The sequence below is a fragment of the Equus asinus genome, chromosome 6, assembly GCF_041296235.1.
Source record: "Equus asinus isolate D_3611 breed Donkey chromosome 6, EquAss-T2T_v2, whole genome shotgun sequence".
NCBI lineage: Eukaryota > Metazoa > Chordata > Mammalia > Perissodactyla > Equidae > Equus > Equus asinus.
The window spans coordinates 71835628-71861144 of NC_091795.1; the positions used below are offsets into that span (position 1 = coordinate 71835628).

Below are 25517 nucleotides of genomic sequence, written 5' to 3' on the forward strand. Positions count from 1 at the left end.
TTAAAGCAGTACTGTTGTGTTTATGTGTGATAGTCCAAGTTATCTATAAATTTAATTGTTTTATAGTCTGTTATGAATTGATTTTAAAGGAACTGTCAGACATGTCATCTATGTGAGAAAAAAACAGCTCTTAACATTCAAAACTTGTAAGATTACTTAAATCCTTCAGATGAAAAAACATGCCCTTGTTTCGGTATTGTCCCCTTGGTACTCTGGTAAGCCTAAAAAGTAAGAGAGACAGCGATGTGTTAATGGGAAGATCAATGAACCAGCAGTCAGGAATTCTGGTTTCTAATCTTGGCTGTGCCACTCCTCAAAGCTTCATTGTGGACAAGTTCAAACTTCTTTGGACTTCAGTTTCTTGAGCTGTAGGATGAGGGTTGGGCAGTATCTCAAAGGACACTTACAGCCAAAACAATTTATGACACAGGGAATTTGGCCAGGCCTGGATCAACCTTTTATTATAATAAAAAATGAACTCATAAAGCAGAAACATTCAGTAACTGGGAGAAGAGAGCTTGCCATCTTTATTTGCAACCAGAGCAGATACAACGTGTTTCCTGTCCTTTCCACAAGTAGCCATGGGAAGGGAGGTAGGCAGAGGACAGGGACAGGATGTCCTTCCTTTACATGTCACTCACCAGCCTATATCTTTAAATTTTTTCGGGGCCATCAGGTCTGATATCCCACAAAACAAAAGGATTACAAATAACTTGTTCTCGTGACAAAATAATTACTTAAATTCGTTTTCATTTGTCAAATTTTTTTCAGGTACCTTCCTTTCATTATCGTTGTAGTGTGAATTTATAGTGACGGGATTTCAGGGACTTCGGAGACGGATAACATTTACGGGGAGACGTTTGAAAGGTTTTGGTGTGCCTTTGTAAGCTAATGCCGTTGCCAGTTTGCAGCCGTTGCCAGTTTGCAGGTGAACCGTGGAAGAAACTGGGAACCGCACAAGTGAAAAGCGAGAAGCGCCTGGTTACCCAAGATAGTTCTAGGGAGCAGAAAGGGACTTTGTTCTTTTAGGTAGTGTAGCTTTAAGGGACTGTGAGAATTGATTATACGCTTGCCAATCTCCCTTTGATGACTGGAACTGTGTCATTTATCTTTATATCCCCAGCGACAGATATAACCGACAATCAAATATTTGTTTAATTGAATTGAGTAAAAACTGCACGGGAATAAGGTCAGAAAAAAGAGACTGAAATAAGAGAGCCTTGGGTATCTGAAACTTTTACAGGATTTACTGCAAGATTAACTACAAAGGGAAAGGGACTTGAGCGGAGCACTATTTCAGATAAGGCGTCAGCAAACCAGAATTTGGAAGAAGCTAAACGCTGCCAGTCTAGGAGAGAAGTAATCAGAGTTCCTTATAAGTGAAAACCGATCAGGCAATAGGTTTGAACCACCGAGTGAAAAAGAAAGGCAGGAGAGATAGCGATACTCAGATTGGCAGAACTGAGGAGTGTCTAGGATCACAGAAACACCGAAGTCGGAGCCCAAGGGAGGGCTGAGCCCAGCGGGCTGGAGAGAGCCCCAGTCCAGGGGCCGGAGCGGAGAAGCTCGCTTTGAGCTCGTTTCTGAACAGAACTACCAGGAAGCCCTAAAAGATGTGCAGTTCGGGCTGGTATTTTGGCGTGATAACTTCCGTGTGTGTGCGTGTGTGTGTGCAACAAAGCGCGCCGCCCTAGGACTTCCGCGTGGGAGGGAGATTGGAGCACAGCCCGCCCGCGCCCGTCCCCACCGTGAGGGAACCCGCGCTCCCCGCCCAGGCCGGCCTCCACCCGGCGGGCCGGGGCGGGCTGGGGGCGGGGCCGCGCTGGAGCTATCGCAGCCCCACAGGCCGCCTCCGCCGCAGAGCCCGCCCCACGCCCCGAGACTACATTTCCCAGCAAGCCCCGGGCCGCCCGCGCGCCGCAGTTGACCCATTTCCCGGCCCGTCCCGGGCTCGGCCGGCCCCCGCGCCTAGGCTGCTCCCTGCTGACTGGGGTGTGGGCGGGGAGCGGCGGAGGGAGGAGGAGGCGCTGCTGGCCGCCGCCGTTGCCGCCGCTGCTGGCTGCCTGGGCAGCTCCCCGGGTTTCTGCGGCCGCCATGGATGAGCAGGCGGGTCCCGGCGTGTTCTTCAGTAACAACCACCCGGGCGCCGGCGGTGCCAAGGGTCTCGGGCCTCTGGCGGAGGCTGCCGCGGCCGGCGACGGGGCGGCTGCAGCGGGGGCGGCCCGAGCCCAGTACAGCCTCCCGGGGATCCTGCACTTCCTGCAGCACGAGTGGGCCCGCTTCGAGGTGGAGAGAGCCCAGTGGGAGGTGGAGCGGGCGGAGCTGCAGGTAAAGACCCTCCCGGCCGGGCCCTCTTCATCCCGCCTCTTCGCTCCCTTCCGCCCCGCCCCAGACCCTTCCCCCTCCACCCCCCCCAGCCCTCGCTGCTTCCCTCCCGGCTTGCTCCCGCCCATCCCACCCAGAACCTCGTCCCCTTCCCCCTTCACCTTTGCCTTTCGCTGACCCCACTTCCTCGACCCGGGTTCTCACTCCCGCCCGTGCTGCGTTGTTTACCCTCCCCGCTCCTTTTCGTCTACACCTTCCCACTCTTAACTCTCAGTCTCATTTCAGCTCTCTTGCCATCCCACGTTTTAGGTCTTCTCTTTCAGTTTACTAATTGGGCTGACAGTTTTGAGAGAAGCCGAGCAGATCATGCACTGTCCTAGTGAGTCCTGTCTTAGGTCTAGAGACGTACCCCGCAAAAGGTATTGGCAGTGGACTCCTCTCTCTGAAAGGAAGGCGATCAAAGAAGACAACAGAAGTTGTGTTCGTGAGGCCTTGACTTCAGGCAAGAAGCTGATGTTGGGCGAAAGTGTTACTAGGAATATCAGCACCCTTTTTATATATGTAAATGTTTCTTCCCTTCCCTCTCCCCCTCCCGCGTTTCTTTTAGGTATTTCAGATTCATGGATTTTTGAATGAGGGACCTAGATGAGCACAGTCAGATGATGGTTCAGAGATGGTTTCCTGTTGTCAGAAACTACAACTTCCCAAGGGTTAATTTTATGTGCATTGTTTTGTGAGATTGACTTGTACTTTGAAAGGAGCTAAAAAGAGCTTTAAAGTTGGTTACATTTCCCTGCATAATCTACAAGATAAAGTATATCCAGGGAGGAGCTATTGTGGGCTCTTAGGAGAATGAAAGTGAGGCTGATACTTTACAGGCCATTCTGAATTGGTAAGTAGGTTTCAGTGGCTGGTCTTGAAACTTCCAAGGCAGACACCAATTTCACAGGGAATTTAAAGAACTGAGTGGCATTCCTTTTCTGTTTTACTGGCTAATCCTGTGTGTTTAGGAAATCTCAATAAGGTTTTGGTTGGTGAAACACTTGGGAGTTAAAATGCTACCCAATGTATCGCTTTTTTTGGTAACATGTATTTTCTTGGGCACTTAAAAAGAAAAGGAGAAATCTGTTAAATAAAATCATGTGCTGGAACAGGCTGCTTTGGTGTGGTGGAAGGGCCTGTGGAAAGAGCAAGCAGACAGGGTTATGCTACTGGCTGTGTTTGGCTGCTAGCTCTGTGACCTTGAGGAAATTCTTTAACCTCTCTGAACTTCAGTTTCATTTATTTATTCAGCACATCTGTTGAGTGCCAGCTTTGTGCCTCTAGGCCCTGGGATTAACAAAGTTGACAGAACCTCTGCCCTCATAGAGTTTATGTTTTAGTCGGGAGGCAAACCATCAGCAAATGTACCTACGTAATATGCTGACCCATAGTGGCAACTGCTATGAGAAAAATAAATCAGGGTACGGGAATAGAGTGTGATAGGGGCAGCTATTTTAGATGCGGTGGTCAGGAAAAACCTGTGGGAGGAGTTGAATGAAGCTGGGGGAGTGACCCATAGTTTCTAAGATTCCTTCTGATTCTTTGTTCTACAGTTATATGTTTATATTCTTTGGCAACTTTTTCATCCCTATTATTATGTTACTTTAGTATTTAATCTGTTGATATTTGTAATTTTTCTCATAAAGAATCTGACCATGTCTGTATAGTAACCAGCAGACCCAAATGTTTCATTTAAATTTATTAGTAATTCACCTTTTTAATAATGCATTCCATACATGAATTTCTAGATTTCCAAATTTCAAGGAAGTGTTAAAGACAGGCTTTAACTTTAACACTGTACAGTTATGGAGAATGATTTTTGTATGTAGCTGCTTAAATTTTAATTTCTCTTCCAGTTTAGGGGATGTAAGATGTCACACTACTTTGGTCAAAAACAAGCAAGAAAACAATTCTTACATTCCTACCTGTGGAAGTTTGGGAATTTCCAGCTCATCTCACCCCTGCCCACTCCCATGTTTAAACTTTTCAGTTTACCTGTAACTGTTATCACTCTTCAGTTTTTTATTTATACACACACAGAGCCACATGTCACTGACAGAGACACATTCTGAGAAGTGTGCCATCAGGTAATTCAGTCGTGTGAACATCATGGAGGTACTTACACAAACCTGTATGGTGTAGCCTACTATACACCTAGGCTATATGGTACTAATCTTATAGGACCACTGTCGTATATGTGGTCCATCGTTGACAGAAACATCGTTATGGGATACTTGACTGTGTGTATATACAAACACACCCACCCACTCACCCCCCCCTTCTTTGGTTACTTTTGGCAAGTGTTAAACTTCAGGTAGGCTTCCCATTGGTGCTCATCATGTTAAGGGCACTACATTTTTACAGTATTTTCTGGTTTGTACTCAGATTAAGCATCTATGGAGAAACTTAAAAAATGTATCATATTTTCCAAACAGAACAATTATTATGTATTTTGGGGGGAGAGAGTTTGCAGGAATCTCCAGTCTTTGAGTCCCTTATTAGCATAATTGAAAATATATTTTTAAAATCATTTCTTTACATCAGCATCATTAAATTTTAACATATCCCTTCATTTTTCTTTTCCATTGGAATTTTTATAAAAAACAATAGGAAGTAAGAGTTGAGTGAATGATGATGAAATTTGGATCAGTTGGTGTCTTCCTTTTACTGTTTAAATCCGTTCTCAAGTCATTAACACCAAAGTCAACAAAAATTCCTTTAAGATTAACTCTAATTTGTCTCTTCAGGAACCTGTTGGTCCTGCTCTTTCAAGTTGCCAGGGCAGAGTTGTGAAAGACAATCCAAGCTCTCATCTACCTGACCTGCCATTACCACTTCCTCCCTCCTTCAGATCTTGGGAATAAGGACCTGACCACATTGTGCCAAAAACTTAGTCATTTTTCCCTTCTTGCCCATCTTGGTTAACATAAGACTCTTTTTACTTCTAGTGATCTCCCTCCGCCTCACCACCACCATTCAGGTGAGAATAGGTAGTTCTTGGGCAAGTGAAAAGAATGGTCAAGGTTATTACTGAGCTTTATATTTATGGAAGGAATTGGAGACAGAATACTAGTCATAACATTTGAGAGAATTTTGTGTATGTGAAACCTTGGGCTAGATGACCTCAAAGAAACATCCAGTCTAGCTGGAATGATAGAACAAACAGAATGCAGAGGAATCAGGGTGTTTATCTTTGAGGGGTTTAAATTTTCTTAGACTAGCATACTAGAAAAGGGCTAGTAGTGAATGGGGAGAATAGCAGGAAGAAACAACTTTATGAGGTAATAAGAACCTGGGGCTCACTATTTGAAAATTACTGACTTATGGGAAAAGAAGCATGTAAATAAAAGGTAAAAATTCTTGTCCCTAGATTTTGGGAGGGGGAGGGTGTGTGTGTGTGTGTGTGTGTGTGTAGTAGAGGAGGCTCCACTGTTTACCTGGAAATGCCAGAATTGTGTGAAAGAAGTGATATGATGGAGTAGCTCAGGGCATGTTGTGTGGAGGCTGTATGCTGGAGTGTGTATGAATCTAGATTTTGGCATTATTGATCCATATTTTCATTCAACAGTGATTCTCAAACACCTACTTCATGTCAGGTCCTGTTCTAGGCACTGGAGAAACAGTGATTGAAACAGATTGTGTCTTCTGAAGGTTAAGTTGTGGAGGAAGACAGACAGTAATAAATAAATACATACATAAAATGTTAGATGGTAATAAGTACCCTGATAAAGTGGGGTAAGTGGAATTTGGAGTGCTTGAGAGGGTGGAGTGGGAAAGAAAGTTTCAACTGATAAGATGCCATTTGAGCAAAGACCTGAAAAGGTGAAATCTGAAGCAGAAGTGTTCTAGGCAGAGGGAACAGTAGGGGAATGAAGCATCCTTGGGAACGTTTGAGAGATAATGAGGCTAGTGTGGTTGGAGTAGAGGAGAATGGAGGAAATGTGAGAGGTACTGGGTCCTGTGCATTGTAAGAACTTTAGATTTTACCTCAGCAGGATAGGCAGCTGTTGAAGTGCTTTGAGCAAAGGAGTGACACCATCTTTAAAAGGAATCCTTTGCAAGGATTCAGAATAGACCTGGAGGGAAGACAAGGGTAGAAGAATGAGGGAGTCTGATTGGGAGGCTGTCTTAATAATCCAGGCTGGAGATGAACTAGGTGGTAGTGATGAGATGAGTGAATGTGTGTTTTGATACTATTCAAAATATAATGGATTCTGAATACGTTTTTGAAGGTAGAACCAGCAAAATGTGCTGAAGGATAGGATGTGAGGCTTGAGGAAAAGGGGAGTCAAGTATGACAAAATTATTTTGACTGAGCGGCTCCGTAGGATTGTTGAGAAGATTTACTGAGCATTTAAATGGGCATGGTAAGCACTTAAGTGGCAGTGTATTTTTTTGTTATTATTATGACTGTTATTTACAATTACAGTGGAAAGCAACAGGGCATAAACCTGTATTTAAATCTTTGCTCTAAGACTTACTAGTATTTTATTTTATGCCAAAAATACACGTTTGCTGTAATTCTGACCTCTCAGAACCTTGGTTTCTTCATGTGTAAGGTGAGGGTAATAAACTACTTTGTGTGAATTAAGTGAGATACTTTAAAGTACCTAGCAGAGGCCTGGTACATAACACAAAGTAAGTGCTGAATAAATAAATGGTGGCAAGTGCATGATGTTAAATTTGTACTCTTTATTTATCTCCTTGTCCCCAGAGAAAAGCGTAATCTTCAGTCATGAACTCTTCTAAGGCTAGAGCATGTAAGTGCCATTCTGTCACCATGCAGTCTAATATTCTGGGTCTGATGGTGGCACTAAGGAGTGAATTATTGCCTTTTGTGTCAGCCTCAAAACATTGATTATATGCTTCAAATATATTGCTTTCCTTAATAACACATTGTGTGTCTGTTATCTTGGAATTTGTATCTTAGAAAAGTATAAGTTTTTCTGAATGTGTTTATCTTAACCTCACATGACTTCTTGGGTAACAAATTGTATACATTTACTAACCACTGTATAAAACTAATCTTTGGTTTTATGTGTCTCTTTAAACCACTTCCTTTAAACTTGGAGCAGGTGAACCCCATCGTGGTATGATATATTTTTGTAAACAGGTTAATATTTCATTCTATTCATATCCTTGATAATTTTATAATCTTTAATTGTATTTTGGAAAGATTATAGAAGTTTTACTCTTTTAAAACATGTCCTACTGTTTGTCACTTTAGTTCAGTGTTTCTCAGCTTTAGCTGCAATCTTAGGATAATCTGGGGGAACTTTTAAAAATATGCATTCCAATTAAATCAGAATCTTAGCAGTTAGGGCCCCTACTATTAGTATTTTTTTTTGAGCTCCCTAGTAGTGCTAATATTCAGCAAGGATTGAGAACCACTGCTTTAGTTTTTCTTTTCTGTTTTTACATGTATAGTTTGGTGATTTCAACACATATGTTATTATTCCACATAGGGATGGCTTTTTATAGAATTTGGGAATATAATTTCTATGTTTCTGTTGTTCTTTCTGATGACAGCTAGCATTTTATTTTTAGCCAGTAGAATATTATAATTTGAATCACCTCCCTCAGACTGAGAGATATAATGATGAATAATCTTTGAGCTGGAATGAACTTTGGAAATAATCATCTACAACCTTCATTTGCAGGTAAAGTGAGGCCCAAAGAGAGGTTAAATGACCAAGAATGAAATAGGTTTTGTATAAGCTCTGTCACTTAAGTCTCCAGATACTTTCACAGTTTTTTTAAAGCTCTTTTAAATACATTATCTTGCTTAATCGTTACAACCTTCTGAGATAATCACAGTCACACTAATCCTTGCTTATCATTTTTGTTTTTATTTAAAACAACAGATATATAGATTTTACTGTGTTCTACTGTTTTTTAGCTGATTTTATTGGCTACATTTAAGATTTTCTCTTGACTTTGGTGTTCTGAAGTTTCATTATGATGTGTCAGGATAGAGATTTTTAAAATTTTATTTGTCACTTTATTAGGCTTTGAATCTGTGGATTGACATCTCATTAATTCTGTAAAATTCTTGGTCATTCTGTCTTTAGATTTCTCCTCTATCTTGTTCTCTTTTCCTTTTGGGTCTCTGATTATATGTATCTTAGGCCTTCTTTATCTGCTCCATATTTTCCATCTTTTTATCTCGACCTGCTTTACTCTGGATAGTTTATTCTGGATAATTCTGATTTATCTTCTAGTCCATTAATTTTCTCTTAAGTTGAATCTGATCTTTTAAAGCTATCCAGTGAGTTTTTAATTTTGGTTATTGTTGGAGTTCAATTTGGTTCTTTTTAAAATCTGCTGGGTCTTTTCTTAATAGTTTCTTGTTCCGTGCAGATATTTTCAGGGATTCTTTTATTCTCTAAACTTTGTAAGTATACAGGTTTCCCCTGCTATCTGAAAGCAGGACATTTCTATGAAACTTTTTGTAAGCTGAAATGGTGTAAAATGAAGTAATTACCATTCATTTATATGGGAAAGATTTTTGAGCATTCCCAGACCCGAAAAATAACCTATCAAAAAAAAATCAAGGTAAAGCACAAATGCTCACAGACACAGTTCAAAGTTAGGGTGGCTTAATGATGAGATGCTCCTGGGAAAGGAGCGTGGCAGCGCCGCTCTCGCTGCTTGGGGCTTCTCGCTGCTCAGGGGTACACGCTGCCTTTGGTAAGGACTTACTGCAAAACAAACGCTGAATGCTATTTTCGATTTTCCTCAAAGCAAAAATCCTCTTGGGATTTGTTTTGGTTTAGGAAAACAGGTACTGATGTAGATCTTTCGTAAAAGCGAAGTGGTGTAAAGCAAACTTTCTGATAGCGGGGAAAACCTCTAGTTATTTTATAGTTGGTGTCTCTGTTCTTCCTATATGTGAGATGTTGGAGGTCTCTGTTTGTGATCTCTTGTTTTTGTTGGTTCGTGCTCATGATAACTTATTTCTTTGTTTACGTAATTACTGCTCACTGTCCTTGAAAAAGTCTAAGACTAATCTGAGGAGTCAAATAAAGGGATCTTCAGAATGTTTTTCCTTTGGTTCTGGTAGGTTTTTGGAGGCATTACCAGTCCAGAACCACTGTAAGACAAACTCATTGTTTGAGGTTTTGGAGCGCTCAACTGATGCAGATGTGATTGTCAATGTATTTGATGGCCAGTATACTTCTGCTTCACGTTTGTCTTAAAGTTATAAGCCCTTTAGGGTTTTAGCTGAATGTGGGCATGTCACCTATTAGTCCTTCCGCTCTGAGTGGTCCTGGTCTTTGATTTTTGCTCTTTGGGTTCTGCAAGGCTGTTTAAACCAAAATTCAGATTTGTTCTGGGTGGCAGTACCCAAAGGGCAAAAGTGGCTTTTGTTCCCTTGCTTCACTGGGTTCCCATTTTCCCTTCAATTTTGGACAAATAATTCCTTCCTTCCTATCAGCTTTGCTTTTTAAGATGAGTGTAAGATTATTTTATCTAGAAGTTTTAGCTGTTTCAGTAGGAGAGTTACTTCAGGGCACTATTACTAGAAACTGAATTCTCTTATCTTACTTTCAAAAACTGACAAATAAGAATGGCTCCAGTTATCTGGGGAGAAATATCACTGGTAACACTTTTTTATTAAGAGTTGTACATATTTAGCTCTAAACTTTATTTGCTATCTACATCTACTTTTGTTTGAATTCCAGTGGTATGGAAGCTTTTCTCCAAAATCTTGCTAATTCAGGCAGAATTTGAAACGAACCTCTTTACTAGTCAGTCTTTGAAAGGTGTTTGAAAGTCCAAATAATCTGGACTGATTTCCCTTTGTCAGCCTACTATCTGCTTGATGTCAGTTATACTTTTTTATTTATGAATATTATTAGTGGCATCCATGTTTCAATTCTGGGCCATTAGAAATAAGCTTGCCCTTGGGACTTTGGAGTTTCTTGCTTTGGTGGTCAATTTGACAAAACAATCTGTTGCCCATCATAATTTGGCAGTGAAAAGTGTGGGCTTTAGTTCTATCACTTCTGATTTATAATTTTTCTGGGCCTCATTTTTATTTGTAAATTGTGGATGATAGTATGCCCACCAAGCTGAGTAGTAGTATGGTTTTGAAAAGATAAGGTATGTGACCCATAATAGGTGTCCAGTAAGTGATTTGTGCTTGTTGCTTAAGATTTCTGTGGACAGAATGCATTTGATTGTATTACTTATTTAAATCAAGTTTTGGAAGCCAAGAATTAGCTTAAGTGATCCATTTGGCATATTAGCTATCTACATTCTCTTTCCCCGTTAATGATGGTTTAAGGACAATAAACTGATAGTGTTGGAAGTAGAGGGCAGGCCAGAGATGGCAGTAGTAGGTGGTTATCTCTTGTAAGCATTGAAGACTGGAAATAGTAATAGAGGAAAACTTGGAGACTGGAGAGAAACCTGAGGCAAGAGAGAGAATTGAGGAAGTAGGTGGAAGACAAGAGACAGAGAGGGAAGCAGAGGCAGACAGGAGGGAGAAACTGCACACATTAATCTGTTCTTAATTCCGAAAGGATGTATTATCTGTAGTCTTCATTTTAGCACTTGTAATTGTAGAATTCTAGGACTGACAGGGATAGACACACACACATCCTGTCCTCGCCGCCCCCCCACATCTCTACTCTCAATTTTCTCTCCCTTTCATTAGACTAAGAATGTTTTACCTCCTGAGGGACCTTAGAACTTAAGTACTTGTTTCGTTCTGTTTTATCAGTTAGCGCCAGAGAGATGAAGTGATTTGTCTTAGATCACTCTGTGAGTTGGTGTGGATTTAGTTTAGAAGCCAGGAGTCCTAGTACCCAGGCCGGGGTATTGTTCTCCATACCGCATCATTTCCTTTTATTGGTCCCTCCCTTTGTGTAGCTTCTGAAGTAGCCAAGTGAATTCTATTTAGATGATTAAGTATGCTTTGAATAGCTGTTATAATTTAAAGTAAATTCTTCTAGCTTCACATTTTTCTTCGTGTAGAATAACTTAGTGAAACAATTATATTGTACGGGGTTCAGGGAAGTCTTTAATAATTTGTGTTCCTCAACAGTGTTGAACAATGTATCACTCTAGTTTCTTTTAATAATTTTATTTATTTTTGTGTAGGGGATACTGAAGTAAAATGTTTATCTCTTTTTTTAAAAAATCTGAAAATTTGAATCTTTTTCAGCTTTCTCTGAGGGTAGCCTAATTAAGTTCTGTATATATTTTTAATATAGTTTGTATATTGATCATTTATCAAATTTTGTGTAGTGCTTTGGTTATTAGGTTATTCTTAGCCTGTTTTACATATGCTGTATTTGAACAGAATATGTCAGCAATGTATTTGTTCTCATGCAGTAAGGTATTTGTAAAAGTAAAATCACTTTCTTTGCCACACTTAATGCTGTTTAACCTTTTTTATAAAAGTATGTTATCTCAACATGATGGAATATTAGAGAATACTGATGTATAAGACTGAAAATTTATTGTAGAGTTGGCTGGAAGCTGTAAGGCACAAGGAAAAATGAGTAGTTTTTTTTTTTGCGGGTGGGAGAGATAAGATGAGAAAAATAAGGGACTAGAAGACCTGGAATTAAGGTGAGCTTTGGGAAATAATTGAATAAGCTTGGGTGGAATAGATATTTTGGATGTGGCTAATAGGTTCTTGGCATAACTGCACTATAGAGAGCCAAGGAAAGGGCCAGGGAGAGTGTTTCATTACTGTACACACAGGTTCCATTAGCACTCATTTACATGTGACAGAAATTAGATCCAATACCAGTATATCTAGTTAGGAGAAATAAATATGATGTCACATTCCATAAGGGTGATGCCAGTTTCACCTGATGGAAAATTACAGCCTACCCTGTGACTTGCTCTCAATTTTTTCTGTTTATACTTCCTAAATGAGAAGGTTAAGCAGTGAGCAAAAGAGCCTAAATTATAGGCACAGCCAAAGCCTGCTCCGAGGAATGTGGATTCACATACAGCTACAAGGGAACCAGGAGAAGCCTGGGGATTTGGGTCAGCACGCTTAATGAACTTGAGAGAGTAGGGTTAGTTGGGGAAGATGGTACCATGGTCCCAGTACTTGAACCCAGTACTATGTCTGTTATTTTCTTTCTTTCTTTTCTTCTTTACCCTCCAAAATTAACAATAGTTTCATTTGTTGAGCACTTACCATGTGTGAGGTACAGTGCAGAGCACTTTACATATATAATCTATTTTAATCTTTGCAAAACTATATGTAGTAAGTATTAATAATTATTCCCTACTTCATAAATGAGGAGAAGGGTTAAATAATTTCCCATAAGAAGCATTTGAGTGATGGACCTTGACATGGTAAATAGAAGGAAATATTTTGACATTTTTCTTGTTCTCTCATGCATCTGGGTCAGTGTGCAGGGCTGGGATGTTTTCCTCTCCCTTGTCTGTCAGGTAAATTTCTAATCCTCTTCCAAGTTTCAGTTTACTTTCTTTGAGAAACCTCTCTGACCTCCAGACACAAAGAAGCTTCATGTACCCCTAACAAGTTGTATATATGAGACAGAAGCATTGTTGTCCAGCACCATCCATTCTGGTGGTTGGGAAGGTAATCTGAAAAGATGGTTAAAATGATAGTTAAATAATTAAAGTTAAAATATGTAAACGCATAGTCATTTGCCAGTGTAAGACCAAGCCTATGCACCCTTTACTTTTTTTTTAGAATGCTGATTGGGGTTCTCTGTTGTCTTTCTTGAATAAGATACAATTATAATGTATTGTTTGTGATTTCTGGTTTTGGTTTTCCTTGAGTAAAGCACACTGAGTGCACAATTCTACATTTTTATGACTTTTTCCCAGTCTTGTACAGTTGTTTCTCCCACATCTAATTTATCAGCAATATTTTTAGTAGATCTCTTTTATTGTCTTGTCTTTCCAAAGCATTCAATTTAGTCTTTCTTTTCGCACTCATATTTTATTGGCTTATAGATATTTAATTGAGTTGTTTAATCAAAGTAACAAGTGCAACTGACATAAACAGGTTTGGGAGGAAACCCAGCTGACTCTTGATTGGCTTATACAACTCTGCTGTGGTAACTGAAGTGTATGGGTGAACTATAAAGAAGAGCATAGTCTAGGTGTGAATATTCAAAACGCCCTGGGCTTTGGGCAGTGTTTTACAAAGGGACTAGAGACTACTGGTTAATCCATAGGTTTGGATAGGAGATGAGAACTTCTGTATCTCAATTGTACCACCTATATCTCATACTTTGTGTTTTCTCACTAGATTCTGAGTCACTTAAGGGTGTTTTTACTTCTCTAATGTCTAGCAATGACTGGCACATAGTAGCTGCTTAATAGATGGTTCTTAAGTGAATGAATCACATATTATGCTACATTGTAACTGAATATGTACTAAATATATGTGTCTATATATGTATATCCTGTCTCCCAGCTACACTATGTCCTTAAGGGCAGGTCCTGTGTCACAACATCTTTTCATATTTACAGTGTATATCATAAATTTAGTGAGTGTACAATGTATGTTGGTATATAAGGAGCCGTGTCTTTGTCTCTCTTGCTGCTAGCTAGTTCTGCCTGATGACTTCTATTGGAAAGAGCCTTTTAGAGCCAGTAGTATCTGCATTCTATTGTGTAGAGCATTTCCTGGGCCCTGCCAAGTCATTCTGACGGAGCTCATTTCAGGGATGCCGCTGGCTTCATAATGGCAGGTTGATGTTAGCTGCAGCAAGCGGTGCTTGGGTTTTGGACGTTGTAACTGTAGGTTTGTTTTCTTTTCCCTTTGTGTGTTAAGCACTGACTGCCAGGAAATGTCTTTGGCATCATGTCCTGAAAAGTCTTTACAATCAGCAGAGTTGTGTAACTTTTTTTTAAAGCCCATACCCTCAAATTTTATGCACATTTCCTATTCCTTCTAAATAGGTCACATATTAAATATTTTTTCTTTGGAGATAAACCTTATTTTAAATAAAATATCTAATTGTTATTACTTTGCATTCTACTTTTCTGATTTTGTTTATAGTTGCATTACCAATGTATTAATAATTTTAAACCTTTTTGAACTCTGCTTCTTTAAATAATAAAATAGAAATGCCTCAGTTATCCAGAATTTAGAGTGAAAAATTCTGATTTTCTAATCACTGAGCCTGCTTCTTTTCGTCAAAAATTAAAGTTTAGTTTTCCAGATCTTTATAGCTAGCCAAGTAAATGAGAATAAGCCAAAAAGATGGAAATACCAAAGTTGCCAAAGCCTCATAGAAAATATGTCATGGCTTGAAAAAAATTCTATGCTTTAGCTTGCAGGGCTTTTGTTTGGGGTATTAGGCACTTACTGAATACCTGCTATTCTCCTAGGCAATGGAGATGGAGTGGTGAACAGGCAGATATGGTTCCAGTTCAATCAAACAATTATTCTTAATTTTAGATAGACCCATGTCCATTATGCCAATGGTATCCGCTTTGGCAGTGCCATTTTAGTTTTCTCCATTTAAAAACCAACCAGACCAAAAGTAACAACAAAAGAAGCTCTTTTCTCAGCTCTCTTATCCATTAAAACTGTTGCCCTATCCTTTGTTCTCTTTCCTTTCTCTGTAAGGACCACATTTAGTACCTTCAGGTTTTTGCTAGTTTCATCTTTTTCTCTCTTAGTTTCTCTGTTCTCTTTCTCAGGTTATTCGTTTCTCAATCTCTTATAATCTTGCTTCCAATCCTCCATTCAGATACTTGTTTGCTAGATTATACTTTTTTTTTCCCAGTAGCTACCCTTTGATTTAAATCCTCCCACTCCAATTGACTCCTTTTGTTTAGATGCCTTATAAAATTACATCTCTATCTAGTCCTGATCCTTTTCCATATTAAAATTCGACACGTCTAATTTCTTGCTAATGTCTTCACCTGGATGATGTGCTGTCACTTAAAACTCACTCAGCTTTTCTAAAGTCTTTCTCCCAAACCAAGTTGCCCTTCCCCCCATACCCAGCCTTTAGTTTACCCTTTCTAGACACCTAGATTCAGGTTTCATTCAATATTTCACTCCTTTGTCCTCACTTTCCCAGCCATGAATCTGGTTTTATAAACTCTATGTAATATTTTAAATCCATTTTTAATCATTTAATTCCTAATACTTTTGTTATTCAGACCCTCATCACCTTGTATCTGGGTGACTGCAGTAGGGGCCTTTCTAATTTTTACCTCTGATCTCTCCCTTGACCAAAGTATTCTGTATAATACTAGCTTCTAAAAATACTGATTTGTTCCAGACATTCTTTTTTTATTTTTTATTTTTGCCTATAGTAGGTTTCAAATCTCTCCATGATTAGAGTGTTTATATTTACTACCTATTAGGGTACTCTTTCTGAACCAAAATAGTGTAATCTTGCTATTACATCAGCCATGTCTACTTTTTTTTTTTTAAAATCATTTCTCAAAGAGCAATGTCATTCTGGAATGTCTTTCCCCCACCATGTAGTTTGTATTACTCCCTCAGATTTGTGTGTTCTTTGTTCAGATTTAGCTTCAGTCCCATTTCCAACATGAAGAGTTTTTGGATATCTTTAGTTTTTAGTGATTGTTCCTTTTTTAGTACTTGCTTTGTTATTTGGCACTTAGACACTGTTTACTTGCTTTTTATGAATCTGTTCAATTAATTTAACAAATATTTATTGGGCATCTGCCACAAGTAAGTGACTGTTCTTGGCATTGGGGATATAGCAGTCAATAACATAGACAGTCTTGTCCTCTTGGAGCTCTAGCAACTTCCTCTGTAGCTTAAAAAAAAAAGAAAGATTTCTGGCACCTGTCACAGTAGGTGTTAATAATGATGATGTTAAAATTGAGTTTAAATTTGCAAGAAGGAGCCCCTGACTAATAATGCAAGGAAAAATCCCCACCTTGTTTCTGACCAAAATACACTGATAACTATAGAGAAAAGAATGATTATTCTAGAGGATGAGTATATCTTTTGGAAGGTGGCTGTTGTCTCAGATTCAGTAATGGATTTTTAAAACTTTGTCCAAGTAATACTGCCTTGGAAGGTATTAGTTCAACTATATACCGTTAGTCTCCCATGAAAAAGATGCAAATAAGCAGAATGTAAACAAGTAGAAATCTTAAAAAAAAAGAAACAATTCATTGTCTTGAGATCACTACTCATTCCGTTCTATTTTCCCCCTGTCATCTTTAGTTCCTTCTAATCACAGAATGTTAAACTCTTTCAATGTATAGTTGAGGGAATTTAGGCTCAGAAAAGTCAATTAACTTGAATAAGATCACATAGATCAGTGAGAGAACCAAGAGTAGGAATCTTCCAACTTCCACATCAGAGAAACTGGCTTTTCGTACAATGCAGTTTAGTAATCGATCTGTATCGTTGTGGTCCTGCGTTATCAAGAAAAATTATGTTCACTGTCTTTTTTTTTTTTTTTTGAAATGAAAGCAGGAATTTGTTGATCTGTAAAATTCAGTATACTTCAAAGCATAATGACTTAATTTATCTTCAAAGGTTTTTATATGTGTCTCATAAATCTTTCCTATTTTCCCCACTCTGTGTTTTCTTTTGTTTTCTCTTCAGACCATATGAATAAAAATGGTTACTTTGACATTATGACCTAGTTTTTTATATTAATTTTTTTATTGGGAATTGAGTGCGTTATGATAGTTGAAAATCAGATAGTTATTAACAAAAGCTTGTTTTAGTAAAACTTGACTTCCCTAGTTAAGGAATCTATTTATATTGATTTTTTAAAAAATGTTTTTGTAAGTTTGCTGTAACGCGAATTAGAGAAGAGATTTAGAGCATGAATCAGTGACTAGAAACCGCAAATTTTTCTACAAAAAAGAAACAGTTTTCTTACCTAATTCAGAGTTAGATTTAGATTTTATTTTTAGAAACTGTCTAAATTTTATATTTAGCAAGCAATGTTAAAGAAAACCAGAGCTGGACAGTGGTTAAAGTGGTAAAAGCAGATTTTAATCAGAAACTATTGCAGTGGGGGGAAGAGACCTAAATAGAGAACTGGGCTCAATTCCAAATACAACAAGGAAAAGTGGGAATGTATAGCTTAGGGGGAGCCCAGGGGGCCGATGGATGGAGATTACTAAGAGGAAACATTAGGGGTAAGGAAGGATTCTGGCTTAACCAATCTGACAGGATTCTTGCTGAAGGCAGGCAGGATTGATAGATACTCCCTGGGGGATGGTGGGACATGAGGAATTTCATCAAATATCGAGTGTGATCAGACATTGAAGGCTGAGGATTCTTGCTGAAATTGGGCCATGTAAAGACAGGCATGGAAGTTCAAAGATTGGTCCTAGTCGAGCAGAGGGCTTAGAGGAGCCTGACTAAACTTTGGTCAAGAAGAGAATCTTTGTCAGAAGAAATGATTTATTTAAAATAAGAATAGATGTATATATAAAACACACAATGTACAGAAAGATACAAAGTAGAATGCACCTTCCTCTCTGTAGTCCTTCTCACAAACCTATTGCTTCGAGATAAATTTCACCAGCAGTTTAGTGTGTATCCTTTCAGAATTTTATGTCTATACACATGAACACACAGTTAGGTTTTTTGTTGAACTTGCGTTTATCTTGGCAATAATTTTATCTTTACATTTTAAGTTTTCCCAACTAAGATTTCTCTCTTTCCTTAAGTGGAGACATCTGTACTTAAAATACCTAGGAATAAACGTTAAGAATTTATGGATTTTATTGCTAGTGTGAGTAGGATTTTTTTCCTATTACATTTCTAACCGGTTGTTTCCAATGTGTGGGAAAGCTGTGCTTGAGTGTGCAAAGTCATCTAGTTGTCTTGCAGAAGTATTTTATTCTTTGTAACGTTTGGATGTTTCCAAGCGTAAATATTCCCAACATTTATACCTCTCTTTTTCTAATATTGCAGTCAACCTCAGAACTGTATAATATGATGGTGTTGCTAGAGTGTCTTTCTTTTGTTCCTTTAAAAAAACTTTTTAAAAAGTTTAAGTGGAAATTGTGTAACTTAAGTGTGGTATTTGTTGGTTTTTAAAAGTTACCATTCAGCATGTTAGACAAATTTCTTTCTTCTAGTTTCCTAAGAGTTGTTAGTAATAGATATTGAATTTTGTTGGTTGATTTTTGCATGAACTAAGGTAATGTGGTGTTTTTCTCATTTAATTTACTAGTGGAATAAACCTGGTTGTGGAATATTTTTCTTTCGATATACTGCTATTTGTACTTTGTTACTATTTTAAAGATTTTATTTTTCCCTTTTCTCCTCAAAGCCCCCTGGTGCATAGTTGCATATTTTTAGTTATGGGTCCTTCTAGTTGTGGCATGTGGGACACCACCTCAGCATGGCCTCACCCAGGATCTGAACTGGTGAAACCCTGGGCCGCCGAAGTGGAGTGTGCAAACTTAACCACTCAGCCACAGGGCCGGCCCCCTAATTTGTTAATATTTTATTTAGGATTTTTGCTTCTGCATTCTTAAATAAAGTCATTATTTTTGATAATCCTATAGGTGCAGAGTTAAGTTCTCATACTTTTCAGTTCATGGCACATTATCATCATTGGTCTACATATGGTCCCTCTTTTGTTTAATTCACTTATCCATTTTTATCTCCATTCCTCCTATAGTCTCCTTCCATTTTTCTTTATATATCTTTGTAAAATGTTATTGTTTTTCCTGTACATGTATTTTTTTATTTCTAAAAATCAAATTGTATCATTTTCTCTTACTTTTTTTTTTTTTGTAAGGATTGTCACCTGGGCTAACAACTCTTGCCAATCTTTTTTTTCTGCTTTATCTCCCCAAACCCTGCCTGTACACAGTTGTATATCTTAGTTGCAGACCCTTCTAGTTGTGGGATGTGGGAAGCCGCCTCAACGTGGCCTGACGAGCGGTGCCATGTCCGCGCCCAGGATCCGAACCCTGGGCCGCCGCAGCGGAACGCTCGAACTTAACCACTCGGCCACGGAGCCGGCCCCTCTTACTTTTTTTAAAGATCCATCTGTGATATTTTGTGTATGTTAAGTCCATTGCTTTTACCGTTTGAGAATTTCTTTGACATAGTAATGGACAGTGAAGTTGCTGCTTTGTTGGGTATATGTAAACTTAATTTAACTAAGTTGCCGATTACTTTCCAGAATGGCTGCCCTTGTCTGCATTTCTACTAGCAGTGCAGGATCACATATTGCTCTTGACACTTGGCGTTATCTAGAATTCTACTTCTTGCTAGTCTGATAAGTGTAAAGTTCTATCTCCTATTTGCATTCATTTACATTTTTCTGATTATCACTGAGATTAAGCATCTCTTTCTAAGTTTGTTAGCCTTTTGAGTTTCCTCTTGTCTAATTGCCTGTTCATATCCTTTGTAAGAGCACAAAATGTCTGTCTCTTCATTTATTGAGATCATTTTCTATCTATATTCACAGTAGGATTAGTTTTCTTTTTTTGTTGTTCTATAATTTATTTTGGGGAATGTTTCAGATTAGTGTTACAGTTTCAACAGGAAACAGAATAATAGTTTTACTTATTAAAGCTAAATGAATCTAATACTTGTAAGTAGGTTAAGGTGAAGTCATTGGGGTTTGTATTTATATTAGGAACATTACTTAGAATAACAGGCATCATTTTATGTAATGGATTTAATTTTAAAAGCCATATTTTCTGGATTTTATTGTCTTACATGTTAACAAAAGGAATGCACATACACACACGTAGCTACTTTAATTGTTCTAGGAAATGTTATGGGTTTGTGTGTATATGAAAACCAAGATTACCAAATATGTTTCTATTTAGAAATTCCAGCCTTGTGTTTCCTGCTGCCTACAGGGAGTGCCCAGCTTAATAGTAAAATCAGTAATATGTCAACTTACATTTCAGTCTTACCCTCCTTCCTTATAAGCTCTTTTCATTATATCCTTTTTGCCTTTGTATGTTATTTGTGAATAAGACAAAATATCTTAATAAAAATTTAGCTTCTCTATTTTCTTCAGATCTCTGTTAGTGTACACATTTATGTTTTAAATACGATGGGTTTGTATATAATTGTTTTAACTATTTTGTGTCTTTATGTGATAATGAAATGAGTTAATAAAACACTCAGAACAATATAACAGGAAGAGCTCAATAAAAGTTAGCTTTTGTTAATTTTATATGTTTTCATATATTTATAATTGTAGTCCCTCTACTTATTTGCAGTAATTATGCAACCAAAACAGATGCTATTTTTTCTTATCTTTCTGTCTGTCTCTGTACACAGGAAAATTTAGAAGGGAATTCAGCAAACTGTTCACATTGGCTATCTCTGTGTAGCGAGATGAAGGTAAAGGAGTGGAGCTGTTGGTTTTTTCGTTATACATTTGTATAAAGTTTGGATTTTTTTCATTTTACAGTATTTCTAATGAGGAAGAAGAATTTTTTTTAAAAAGCAGTCAAAATATAGCTTATTGAACTACCCTATTTATGAGCATTTGGATGATTTTGTTGTAGGACAGTTGTCAATAATGGCAAAACAGTCAATAATTATCATAAGAGAAATATACATTAAAGCAATGAGGTAGCCTTTTCTCTATGAATTTTTAAAAATCAGTGATAACACCCAGTGCAAGAGGAGATGTGTTAAACTTTACTCTCATAGGTTGTTGTTGGTATTGCCCATTGGTCAGTAGCAGGAAACACAGTTACCCTTTTACCTAGTAATTCTAATTGTCACAGTCTGTCCCAGAGAAAGAAACAAAAAAGTGCCTTAGAGATCTATATGCATGAATAACATCGTTGGCACTTTATTTTGTAATAGTGAAAAATTGAAATCTAAATGTCAAAGTATAGTGAAATGAATATCAATTAGGAATGCTTTTGGCTGCAAGTAAACTCTGTTAACGGTGATATAACAAATAAAGATCTTATTTTTCTCACAAGTCTGGTGGTGGGTAGTCTCTTTCTGTGGCATAAGCTGGTTCAGTTGCTCAGCAATAAAGAGTTAAGCTTTTTCTATTCTCTTCTGCCATTTTTCACCCCCAGTGTGCTGGCCTATTGTCTTCCTCCTTGTTACCTTATGATTACAAGATTGTTATAGTTACAGACATCAAGACCCCAGTGAAAAGCAGCAGAAAGTTTTATTTGAGGGTTTTTTTGGAGTGAGTCTCCTTTATCAGTGAATGATAAACTTTCAAAGAATTACTTCTCCCCATCCCTGGCAAACACCTGCATATATCTCATTGGTCACATAGCCATGTCTGGCTTCAACAGAATCTGAGAAAGCAAACATTGGCTTTCCAGATTCTGCAATGCGAAGTTAGAGGTAGAAAGGGGTTGGAAACTTGTATTTTGAGTAGCTGCTCCACAAGACCTGATGTGGTTAAGTAGATGATGGGAAATTTACTTGAAGATCTATAATAAACCCAATGAAAATGATGGTATAAAAATAGGAATAACACAAAATATTTGCATGACAAAAGTAAGCTATAAAATTTTGCACCATGATTCCATCTATGTAGAGAAATGAATTGAAAGGGAAATTAGAAGGAAATGATTCAAGTGATAAAAATAGAAGCAAAAATAGAGTATGTCCGAACAGCTTTATACATTCCTTTTTTTTGGATGATGTAGAGGAAGGGATTGGTGTTCTCTTGGATTGTATTTCTAAAAGCAGAGTTATCAGACCATAGGGTATGTGTGTAGCTTTGTTAGCCCCCTTTTGCAAAAAACAAAACAAAACAAAAAAATCAACTAATCTGCATTACCACCAGCCATATAGAGAGATATCTGTAATTCATCTGCTTGTGAACATTGGGTTTTATCTTTTTAACTTAATTTTTAATTTAACATGATACATCTGAGCTGCCTTTTTTAAAATTAAAAAAAAAAATCAAACTTACAGGAAAGTTCCAAGAAAAGTATAGAAAAATCTTCACCCAACTTCACCAATGGTTAATAGTTAAAGCTGTGATAATTTGTATTTTTTATTACTAGTTAGGCTCCATAGTTTTCCATGTAATGATATATCGTCTGTATAGTCTCATGGCTCTTCATCCATCTCTCATTTGTTTTTGAGTGGAATCTGGTTATTGTGTTGATTAATATTAACCTCTTTTTTTTTTAATACCTCTTTTTAAAGGTAAGCTTTTATTATTTCTCTCATTTATATTTTCTATTCTATTACTTTTCTTTTGGAGCATATCTTATCATAGTTCATTATGTAAAATGTCTTGCATTTGAGTATGTTTACTACATGTATTTAACTCTGTAATCATCTCTTCAGAAATTGAAAGGCTTATGCTATTTCTGTAAGATGTAAAAAAAATAATAATTGCTCCTTTTAAAAAAATAACAGTATTTTATGTAGATTATAAGCTCTATGAAAAAATGGACTGTGTCTCTGGCAAGGCTATCCCACCAGTGCTTAAGCACAGTTTTGTTACATGGTAAGCACTCAATAAATAAATGAATGGATGGATGTTGTTGCAGGATGTTGGTTAGAATATGAATGACTTCAAGTTCTTTTCTTTCAAAATGATTCCTTTTTTGTCCTAACAAGCACTAAGTCATGATCTTTCCCTGGTATTGTATTACTTCTGGTTTAGCATACTTTTATTTGTTAAAATACTAGTTTGAATGACTTTCTGAAATCTCTGTCCTGTTCACTTTTATTGTGTTCAGTAAATGCTTACTGAATAGTGATTTTTGTGTCAGAAACTTTGCTAGGCTAGGCACAGTTTATATATATATTTTTTTATATACTTTTTTTTAACTTTTATTGAGTTAATGATAGGTTACAATCTTGTGAAATTTCAGTTGTACGTTATTGTCAGTCGTGTTGTAGGTGCACCCCTTCACCCTTTGTGCCCACCCCCCAGCCCACCTTTCCCCTGGTAGCCATTAATCTGTCCTCTTTGTCTACATTTTTAAATTCCTCATATGAGTGGAGTCATAAAGAGATTGTCCTTCTCTGTCTGGCTTATTTCACTTAACATAATTCCCTCAAGGTCCATCCATGTTGTTGCAAATGGGACGATTTTGTTCTTTTTTACGGCTGAGTAGTATTCCATTATATATATATATATATATATACGACATCTTCTTTTCCAATCATCTGGGCACTTAGGTTGCTTCCATGTAAATAATGCTGCAGTGAACATTGGGGTGCATGGGACTTTGGGATTGCTGACTTCAAGCTCTTTGGATAAATACCCAGTAGTGGGATAGCTGGATCGTATGATAGTTCTATTTTTAATTTTTTGAGGAATCTCCATACTGTTTTCCCTAGTGGCTGCACCAGTTTGCATTCCCACCAGCAGTGTATGAGGGTTCCTTTTTCTCCACAACCTCTCCAACATTTGTTATTATTAGTTTTAGTTATTTTTGTCATTCTAATGGGTGTAAGGTGATATCTTATTGTAGTTTTGATTTGCATTTCCCTGATGATCAGCGATGATGAACATCTTTTCATGTGCCTATTGGCCATCTGTATATCTTTTTTGGAGAAATATCTGTTCACGTCTCCTGCCCATTTTTTGATCCAGTTGTTTGATTTTTTGTTGTGAAGTTGTGTGAGTTCTTTATATATTATGGCTATTAAGCCTTTGTCAGATGTATGACTTGCAAATATTTTTTGTCAGTTAGTGGGTTGTTTTTTTGTTTCAATCCTGTTTTCATTTGTCTTGAAGAAGCTCTTCAAGTCCCATTTACATTGTCAAATATATCTTTTAATTTTTGTGTTTTTTGGTCAAAGTAATACGTGCGTACGGTTAAAGGCAAATAGTACTGAAGGGCTGATGATGAAAAACAGTTGTTTCCTGACGTGCTGTTCCCTGCCTCCAAGTGTAACTCCTTAGAATCAAATCATTTTTTTAAAATTCTTAACTGCCTTTTCTGTTATTTATTCATATTTAAAGCAGTATTATTATACTACTCCCTGTCAGTTTTAGATATCTACTAACTTCATGTATGACACATGATGTCTGTGCTCAGGATCTGAACCAGCGAAACCCTGGGCCGATGAAGTGGAGCATGTGAACTTAACCACTTGGCTATGGGGCCAACCCCTTCACTAGCTTTTAAATACAGATTTGTGTGTGTTCAAACTTATCAAATAATTTCTCAGGCCCACACTCCCCCCTTTTAAACTAGTGATCTTATTCCTAGAGTTTCCTGTCTTGCTCTAATGTGGGCTACTTATTATTTAGGCCTGTGAGCCAGCTATTAGCTTAGAACTTTCTTTTACTTCCCTCCATTGTTAGAAGTCCCATTTCCTGAATCCTATGTCTTCTTTTTAGTTTGTCCTTTATTTTAATGGTCTCATTACTCTCTTGAGAAAGGATATATGGGAAAAAACTATTTTGGAAATATATATTGCTGAAAGTGATTGATTGATAGAATTTTAGGTTGAATATAACCAGAATACATTGTTTCACTTTATTGTAGCTTCAATGTTATTCTGATTCTTGACTGTTTATATTTGCCCTATTTTTCCTCCCTTGAAAGTTTTTTATCCCTAGTGGTCTAAAGTTTCATGATGATTTGTTTGGTGTAAGTGATGGTGTTGTTTTGTAAATCGTGTTAGTGGAGGACTTGTTTCTGACCTTTAGTTCTGGAAAAATTTTTTGGGTAATTTCTTTGATATCCTCTTCTTAATTTTCCCTGGTCTTTCAGGAACTCCTATTTATTGGATTTTAGGCCTTTTGATTGATCCTATTGCTTTCTTGTCTTTGCCTGTCTATTTTCTCTTGCTCTATTTTGTGAGAGAATCCTTCACTTTATCTCTTGATATTTTATTTTGTTTTCCTATTTTGACTTTTATTTTTCAATTTCAAAGTTTTGTTTTCTAAACATTTTTATGGCATCCTTCTAGAGTTTTATAATTTTCTCTAAGTATATTTTCTTCTGTCCTTATTTAAATGAATACTACATTACATTAGTATTCATTTATTATTGTTTGTCATTATGAGTAAAATCTTTGTGTCTACTGTTAATAGCGTTACGAGAAAGAGAGATGTTATGGAGCAGTTGGAACAAGCCACGCATGGGAGGAAGGGTTACCATTATCTCTGTTCAGTTTTCTGCTTTATAAGGTTCAAAAACCTCATATTATTTCATCTTAAGTGCTTTAGATTCTGGGGAAATTGAACCTTATTAACCAAGCAACAAGAGATTAAATGCTAGTTTAAAATTTAGGGAGTGTT

General features: G+C 37.5%; 1 protein-coding gene across 4 annotated transcripts in view; it reads left to right on the plus strand.

Moving 5' to 3' along the window:
* The first annotated feature begins 1812 nt into the window (after positions 1-1812).
* Positions 1813-25517, plus strand: part of STRN (striatin) — a 96743-nt gene continuing 73038 nt past the window's right edge. For 2 of the 4 annotated variants that reach the window (XM_044772235.2, XM_070512246.1), the window contains exon 1: positions 1814-2328. In XM_044772235.2, the coding sequence (XP_044628170.1) occupies positions 2095-2328 (234 nt within the window). In that variant the 5' untranslated portion in view covers positions 1814-2094. Of the gene's footprint in view, positions 2329-25517 lie in introns of all 4 variants that reach the window. The other 2 variants (XM_044772234.2, XM_070512247.1) reach the window with 2 other exon arrangements.